This window comes from Strigops habroptila, chromosome 1, assembly GCF_004027225.2.
Source record: "Strigops habroptila isolate Jane chromosome 1, bStrHab1.2.pri, whole genome shotgun sequence".
Taxonomy (NCBI): Eukaryota; Metazoa; Chordata; class Aves; order Psittaciformes; family Psittacidae; genus Strigops; species Strigops habroptila.
In genome coordinates, this window is record NC_044277.2 from 99,466,221 (window position 1) to 99,475,316 (window position 9,096).

At 51.7% G+C, this 9,096-nt stretch overlaps 1 protein-coding gene across 1 annotated transcript in view; it reads right to left on the reverse strand.

The window, feature by feature from the left end:
• Positions 1-7,833, reverse strand: part of WNT9A (Wnt family member 9A) — a 57,387-nt gene extending 49,554 nt beyond the window's left edge. Inside the window, exon 1 of the mRNA XM_030503710.1 lies at positions 7,705-7,833. Within this exon, the coding sequence (XP_030359570.1) occupies positions 7,705-7,799 (95 nt within the window). The 5' untranslated portion in view covers positions 7,800-7,833. The remainder of the gene's footprint in view (positions 1-7,704) is intronic.
• Positions 7,834-9,096: the final 1,263 nt, after the last annotated feature.

The window sequence follows — 9,096 nt, forward strand, 5'->3', positions numbered from 1 at the left end:
CAAAATACTCCCTGTTCCACTTAGCACAGTGCAAACACGCATTACAATAAAATGTAAAGCTTACTGAGCTGATAAACTTCATAAGTGTATTTTATGACAGTATCTCAAGAGATAAGACTCATTAGCACTTCCAACCACAATCTGAGGGAACCTTTAAAAGCACAGTTGAAAACAGAAGAAAAATTGCTACTAGATGTCAAAGAAAACTTCAAAAGGGTTAACCCTTTTCACTTAGTATCATCATAATTTCTAGCTCCTACTCAACTTGACCAGAGCTGGCTCTCCAGCTCTGGGTCCAGTAAGTCAGGAAAATACATCCTACCTGTTCCACCTGCAACCAGATCATGTGCTAGTCCAGGACTTGCAGCACCAGTCAAAAGGCCCTCTGCTTGAGGACTGCTCAGGTTGAGAAACTAATTACATTAACACATTACAAGCCACCAGAGAGCTTTTTTGGTTGCAGATAGAAAGGCTGCTTCATTACAGAGCAAAGACAAAGGCTCAGCATGTTTGGAAATCTGGAAAGTCAGGTACGTGAGGCTTCTTGGATTGCTTCAGCACACACCCTCAGGAAAGATGACAGGTTGCTACCTGGACAGTCAGGGAACTTGAGGTGAAGAAGTTTGTGTTTAACATAGGCTTTTAGTATGAACTAAACAAGTGCCATCCCACCCGAAGTTTGTGTTTAACATAGGCTTTTAGTATGAACTAAACAAGTGCCATCCCACCCAAGAGTGTTCCCCTCCAGGAGGCAGCTGTAGCCAAATGATTGTGCATAGAGCCTTCACATACAGCACATTAAGACAGTTTTAGTGCATTGAGCCCTCTCCTCAAATGCCTCAGACAAACATTAGGATAACGGTTGACCCATTTGTATTCTACGAAACCCAAGTGACCAGAGAATCCAAGATTTAAAGGTGTTAAATCACCCCATGTAACTGGAGTCAGATGCCCTGGCACAGGTTGCCCAGAGAAGCTGTGGCTGCCCCATCCCTGGCAGTGTTCAAGGCCAGGGTGGACAGGGCTTGGAGCAACCTGCTCTTGTGGAAGGTGTCCCTCCCCGTGGCAGGGAGGCTGGAACCGGATGAGCTTTAAGGTCCTTTCCAACACAAACAATTCCATGATACAGGGCTTCTGGCAGCAGAAGTCTTTACACCTCTAGTGACCTGAGACCATGTTTGAGACTGTCTCTCCAGTGGGAATATTCCAATGTAGCATTTCCAAAAAATGCTTCAAGACTCCTTTCCAACAGGGAAGCTGTGCACAGGGATGTAATAGTGAAACAGGGCAGGCAAGTCTGGCCTTCAGGTCCCCAAGCCACCCCTTTGCAACTCTGATCAGCTCTGCACCAGAAATTGCCTCGTGCAGTGGACACCCTAGTGGTGCTCACTGGTTCAACACCTCCTCCGGCTACTCAGACACTTCCACGACTGCTTACTTCGGCAGTGTTTTCTGGCTTGGCTTTTCCAACAGAAAATGTCTTAAGGAGCCTTTAAATATCAACATATCACTGAGGAAAACATTATGAATAAAAACCACTGTCAGCATGTCCCTCAGTGAAGGGAATGGAGCATCTCTGGGGCAAGAACATCTTCAGGAGGCAATTACACCAAATCTGCCACCACAGTGAGTTAAGCAAACAGAAAAATGAGAAAAGCAGCAAGAGACTGACAAAACCCAGTCCAGACAGAAAGATTCAAACTAAGAAGCATCGCGTTGGCTTCTCTGTGCAGTCTTCCAGACCTTCCACTTAACTCTCACCCTGACCACAGCCTAATTCAATTACCCACCAGTGAATAAGCCTTAAGGTGATTCTCATTACTCCATGATAAGGCACAAGGCCTTTAATTATTAAACACTCCTAGGCTTCTCATGTTGGGGTTGTGGGGCTGGACTCCCTTTTATTGTTGTTAGCAGCTTCCAGAAAGCATGTTAATCATTGACCAAGCCTTTCACCAAGAGACCAGAGTCCTATAGATTCCTGGTCTCTAGTTCTGCATCACCAATCACACTAAAGAAAGCCACTGGCCTCCTGCTCTGCCAAGTATATACTCAGTATTCTCCTAACAAGCCATCTTCTCCCTCCAGGAAGTCACCCATAGCACTGGTGACCCCTGTAAAAAAAGAAAACAACAGAAACTATGCAATATTTGGACACAGCAGCTGCATACAATGCTCACCATGAAGTTTGGCTCAGAAAGAAACAGTCCCAGCATCTTTGCAAATAAGGGAAACTGAAGCAGGAGGTAGATGTTCTCAAGTCTCAAGCAACATGATCAATAGATATAAGTCTAAGACATACTAACCCCTGTCTGGATAAAGTTTTGCTCCATCCTCTAAGCACATTGCAGGTGGAAGGAGCTTTTGTGTACTTCCTGCCCTGTTTTGGGCAGATCCTGGTCCCCAGGGCTGAAGATGCAGGTCTAGAAGATCTTAGCTGCATACACAGTTACTTTTGCCTGCTCCTGGGTTTGTCACCACCCTTAAGGAACTTCAAATCCAGTGCAATCTTCAAGCATCTACAAAGGAAATGCTTCTTCTGGGCATGGGATTCTCCTTCACAGAGGAACAGAGATTAAACACTGCTTTGAACTGACCCAGAGAGGCCAACTCTGGGAGAAGCGCCAGTCAGGACTCAGACAGATCAGTCTTTACGTGACAATTCACCCAGCTCAAAAGAATCATTGGAGGATAAAAAAATCCACACCAGGCACACCCTTCCTATTCCAAAGAACAGCAGAAACCCAGCAACTTAAAAGCCAGCATCACTGTCTAGAGAAGGCAGAACACCACTGAGTGTTATGTCAAAGCCACTCTCCTAGACCCAGGAGCTGCCTTCTCACGCTCCAGCTGTGTTTGCCTGTGTGCCGCATTCCTCCCTCACCACCCGAGCCCAGGTTTTGTTTTTTTGGGTTGCACTGAGAACCAGCTGCTCCATCTCACACACGCCAGAGGCAACCAGCACGTCTGGAAAGACAGAGCACTGCGGCCTGGCTATGCAACAGCTTCCTGGGAAGTTCACACGGCTTTGGCCAGAGCTGCAGGCGCGAGCACATGGCCCCACACTACCATCAAGTGACAGGTACAGAAATGCATGATATGCAACAGCCATGTTAGCACCTAGCATCGCCCACAGGCTGGAGAAAACAGGCAGCACAGCCTGCCAGTGGGCTTGCTTTTATTGGAGATGACATTCAAGCTGATGCCACACACTTGTAGAAACAGTTCAGAAACTCGTGTTAACTGACACCCCCCTAAAAGCCCACCCTGTCAGGATGGTCTCAACCCCCGAATACCCCTTCAAGTCCAGCATTCAGATCTTTTCTAAGTAATTTTAGCAACAAATCACACCCTGAATTGCAGGGTTTCTACCCCAACAGCACCTAAAGCATAGCAGAGTACCTATTCTGCACCTGCCAACGTGAACAAAAATGCACTGCACTTCCCACACAAAAAAACCAAACACTGCGCAGAAAAGAACCTGCTTTCACTAGTGATGTATTGGTAAATTAGGGCAAGCTATGCTTCCCCTCCCTCCCTCTCCCCCACGCGAGCATTTAAGGGTTCCTGTTGCCTGCGTGCAGTGTACAGATCAGTTACATTTATGAAGAACATTGCAATCTGTCAATATAAACACTATGTAAGCATGAGCCACTTGTAACCTTACTACTGTCTTGACAAGTGTTTGCAGAGAGGGCTCCTGCTGCTGGAGGGAAGCAGAGCAAATCCCAATCTGTAGAAAGCAACACTTCTTCCAGCAAGGAAAAAGAGGCGTGCATCAAAACTAATTCAGGCTATAAGTCAGAACACCTAGAAAGAAATAGAGGGGGCTCGATTTATGGCCTGGACAGATTGCAAGCTCAGATCCACAGACCAGGAAGCTCAGGAAAGCAGCAGGCTCTTCCAGACCAGTTTGCCTTACCACTAGCATGAGGGCACAGTAGGATTGAAGTGCCTGTCACCCCAGCACAGCTAATCCTGTCATCTGCCACTTCCAAAGACCAGCAGTGCAAGACCCAACACGGTCCCCAGATGCTGCTGTGGCATTTCCACCACCCATTTTCCTACCCACATTTGCGAGAGGAAAGGGAGGGAGGGGAGGTGCTCACACTAAAAGCTTAAGGCACAAGAAAAGCAGAGCAGGGAGGAGAAGTGAAATGCAATGCTTTCTCAGGGATCCCATCAGTCTGAGGCTGCTCCAAGCTACCCCATCAGCCAGTTGTAATATGGTGCAAATTAATTTTCAGACAGCCCAGCTGTAGAGGAGATGGCTGAACATGAAAGAAGGCTCGCTTTTGGAACAGCCAGTGCACCTCCTACAAGCCAGGCTCAGCTAACACTTCTCTCAAGGCAATGCTTCCCCCTCTTGTATAGACAGAGCCAGTAACAGTCTCCCTTATGTACTCCTACCTTAAAAAAAAAGTCATCATCAGGCATCTTGATGGGCAACTCCAAACCTACCACAAGCTACCCGATCCTGCTGAGTTTTGCAAGCATGCTTTCTTTTCTCTAGCATCAAAATGTCCCATATCAGACAAGGCTTAGGGGCTGTAGCATCACCACATCCCTGAAGCCAGCCTCTTTCAGCTGCCTTCCAGTTACTAGGATTAGCAAACCCCCAGGCAGGTGCCTATAGGGGCTTAGCTCTGCTCACTGCTAATCATCAGCATCACTTCAGGTCCTGCTTTTGCTGTGTACCATCTTCAGGTCAAGCTGGCACCTGCTTCCCTCCTGCACCAGGGATGAGGTAAGCAAAACACAGTGAGCAGCACTGAGACTGCCAGTGTAACCCTCAGCAACAGACAAACCCATCCCTCCCTTCACCCCAGGCAGTGAGCTATTACCCTCTGCACACATCCTAACCAGGCAGCATGGGGATGGAGCAAGATAGCAGCAAGGGCTCCATCCACACCAACACTTTCTCTCACATGCACCAAACTCTACTTCCAGAGGGCATTTTTCATTTTTGGTTGCTTATGCATCTCTAAGAACCCCAGATACAGGCATACAGAGAAGCAGCAGCCTCCAGTCATGGTCTTCCCACCCCATCATCCCTTCCGCTCACTAGCTGCCCCGGTGGGACAGACACAGACATAACTACGTGCTGACACAATCTTGTTATCATGTAACCATGCCCAATTCCTGTCCCCATGTATTAATTCCCCACCAGGCCACACATTTAGAGACACCGAATTCTTTCCCTGAAATAAGACATTAGGGATGAAGGGGGAAGGGATCATCCACAGCTGTCCCTATCCCCTACCAGACTGTGGAACAGAGCAGATAAGCTGCAGCTACAGTGTGATATCTGTTTAACACAGCCACCCATCACGCTCTATACTCCACCACCTCCTGCAACAGGGATATTAGCACTCAGAGCAGAGGGCCTAGCAGGCCACAAAAAGGCATCAGGATGGCTTTGATGATGCCTTGGACCTGGAAGTAGCATCCCTTCCCCTGCCTAGAAAGGGTGCCACGTTAACTGAGCCTACTTCAGTATTTCAGCTGAGCCCCTGAACAAAGGGTGATGCCTCCAGGTTTTTAGGAAAAATTTCTATTAGAATGAACAGATATGCTTCCTCACCTGGAGCAGTTTCTCTTACCTTTCCAGGAATAGCAAGAAGGGATAATACCTCCCTTCAAAGGGCACTTGCAGGAACATACAGCTTTTAGCAGGTAAGTTTTCTTTCCTTATCTACAGAAGCCCACAGCAAGGAGGGCTCTGCTCTTCCACTCGCACTTAGTCACATATCACCAGGGATTAGCAGGCACCCTGGACCTCAGCACTGCCCACTCCCCCTGGACCTCAGCAGTTCAGCAAGTGCAATCTCTGCTTTAGGCCTCTTGGAAGAACAAAGAGGAGATTAGCAGCAGATGCTGCTCCTTCACTGTGGCTCTTACCAGAGAGCAGGATACTTTGCATAAGCAAACTTCACTGTGCACCACAGCAGCCCCGGAGCAGTTGGACTGCACATCTGGCAGCATCTCTTCTCCCCTCCTTATTGCCAGAGAGGGAGTCTCAAATCAGAAACAGCAGCTGTACTGAGACAGACAGAATAACCCAAAGCAGTCAGGAGAGACCCAGCAGCACACTTCCCTTGGCTCGACCTGTTTGGTCTTAAGTTGATATCTACACCAGCCACACAAGGCCAGAAGAGAAATCCCAGGAGCGACTGGAATGAGTTACCTGCTGCCCTACAGCAGATACAAGCACTGCATGGATTAACTGGAAAGCTACAGCCAAGATTCTTACAAGCCCTGTCAGTCTCTAAGGCACAGTACAACTGCACAGTGCTGGTGGTCTCCAGCAGACACACAAACTAACAGGCTCAGCACAGCCCTGTGTGCTGCTGGGGGAAAAAAGAGGGCTTTTCCTAAAAACCTACACATAGGGGAAGCTGTTTCCTCAGAAAACCAGCCCCAGCAGCAGGAAGTTAAATGGTTCTCGAGTTGGAAACAGAACATGTAAGTAGCAGTGTTTGGAAAAATTTGCCAGACCACAAGCAATGGACAAGCCTCAACATCAGGATTTATTTTACAGGAAAGAGGGGAGGAAAACCCTCAGGTCTGGTAAAGCGTTCTCCAGGGCCAGTCTGGTGGCTCCTACCAGCGGTCACAACACAGCATCCCAAAAAAGCAGCGAGAATCATCACTTTTGAGTGAACTTACACCAAAACCTCTTCATCAGGTGTTCACATCCCACTCCCCTGGCAAACCGACCCTATTTTGGAATAAGTCTTTAAAAGAAAGAAAAAAAAAAGAAAACCAAAAAACAAAACAAAAAAAGGGGGGGAAGATGCAGCTACACTGACACTCCAAAAAGAAAAGGGGGGCTGCACAGAAGAAAGCCAGCAGACCCTTCACAACGTGGCTATGGTTGCAGGGAGCTTAAAAGAGGGTGGGAGAAGGGGTTTATTTGGCTCCTACAGCTCAAAGAACAGGGACAAGAGGGTCCCGGGAGGGGTGACTGGGAGGGAGTAGCATCCACCTGCGTGGTGCGGGCCGGGCTGGTAGCGCCCCCTGCCGGCCGCGCCCCTGCCTTGAGCACAGGTGAGCACGGCGGGATGCAGCGGCTCCGCGCCCAGCCCGGACGGGACCCTCATCTCCTTTGGGAATAAGCTTTGTCCCGTTCCGGGCTGGTGACAGCACCATGCACACCGCCCGAAAAAAAAAAAAACCCCAAACAAGCAATAACGCCGCGGGGATAATGTCGGGGTTCGCTTGCTGGCACCTGATGCTGAAGTATGAGCTTAAATTAGAGGGAAAAAGTTTTTTCAGGGATGTCCCATTATGTTGGAGACCGGAGCTCCCCAGCGATCTCACCACGGGTCTCCTCCTGCGAGCCGCTGCCGCCGGGGAAAGGCCGAACGAAATGCTCTGTTCCCTGCCCTTAGCGGCATGTACCCGCGGCCCCGGTGCAAAGCGCGACAGCTCCGAGCAGTCTGCAGCCCTGGAGACCGCCCGCGGCAGGATCGCCAGGGACGGCAGACGAACGAGAGGACGGAGCTGCCGGTGCCTCGCCCGGAGCGGCTGTCAGAGGCGGCGGGAGGGGATGCCCGCGCCCACCGAGGGAGAGAGGCTGTCAGCAGGCGTGCAGCAGCATCCCCACCTCGGGCGGGATGGACAAGGTGCAAAGAAACAGACAAAAATCACTAAACGCAAAGTTGCGAAGCAAGAGCGGGGCTGCGGGCGCGGGGCACCTACCCGAAGTAGGCGGCGGAGGGCCGCGGGGCGCAGGCAAGCAGCCCTAGGAGCGCGCAGGAGGAGAGCCATCCCAGCAGGACGTGTCCATCCAGCATCTTGCAGCGGCACCGGCGCTGCTCATCTCGTTCCCCCGCCGCGCCCGCTGCAGCCCCGCCGCCCGCGCCGCTTCTTATAGCGCGGCCGGCAGCGAGCGCCCGGCCGGCGGCGGGCGGGGTGGGGCGGAGCCGCGGCGGGGAGGCGTGGCGGGAGGGGGGGCACGCCCCCGGGAGGCGGTGCAGCGCGGAGCGGCGGGGCGGGGAGAGCGGGGCGGGAGCGGACCGGGACCGGGAGCGGGAGCGGGAGCGGGATGCGGATGGGGGCCGAGACTGGGACTGGGACTGGGACCGGGAGCGGGAGCGGGAGCGGGAGCGGGGCTGGGACTGGGACCGGGAGCTGGGCTGGGACGGGCGTCCCAGGGTGAGGGCGTGTGGCACGGCCGGGAGGGCAAGGACTGGACGTGCAAAGGCTGGGCATGCCGGGGATGGGCAGCTGTGGAAGGGACAGGCAGCAGTGCAAGGGGTAGGTGTACCACAGCTGCGCAGTTGGGTAGTCCTGCGTGGGCCAGATGTGTAAGGGATTTATGTGCCACAGCTGGGCAGTCGTGCAAAGGCCAGATGTGAAAAGGTTGCTTGTGCCACAGATGGGCAGCTGGGAAGGAATGGGCAGTGGTGAAAGGGATGCTTATGCAAGAGCTGGATGTGCCAGGGCAGGGCAGCCAAAGAGGGCTGGATGTGCCAGGAATAGGAAGCTGTGCAAGGGTTTGGCAGTTGTGCAAGGGTTGGGTGTGCAAGGGCTGCATATCCTAGGGATGCCAGGTATGCAATGGCCACGTGTGCAATGTCTGACACTGCACATTCAATGGTTGGACATGTGAGGGCTGCATGTGCCAGGGCAGGGCAACCACACAAGGGCTGAATGTGCAGAGGTTGGGCAGCCATGTAAGGAGTAGATGTGCCACATCTGAAGAGATGGGCAGTTGTGCAAGGTTTGGGTGTGCAAGGGACAGATATGCCAGAGTTGGGCAATCATACAAGGACTGGATATGCCTGAGATGGGCAGTTGTGCAAGGATTGAGTGTGAAAGGGGTGACCATGCCAGTGCTGGGCATGCAAGGGCTGGACATGCCACAGCAGGATAGTTGTGCGAGGGCTGAATGTGCCAGGGATGGGCAGCTCTGCCAGGGTCAGGCAGTTGTGAAAGGGGTAGATGTACCACATCTGGACAGCTGTGAAGTTGTGCAAGGGTTGGGTGTGCAAGAGCTCATCAGCTGTGCATGGACCAGACACGCAAGCACCAATCAGTCAGGCAAACGCTAAATGTGCCGTGGCTGAGTGGTCACATAAGGGCTGCAGC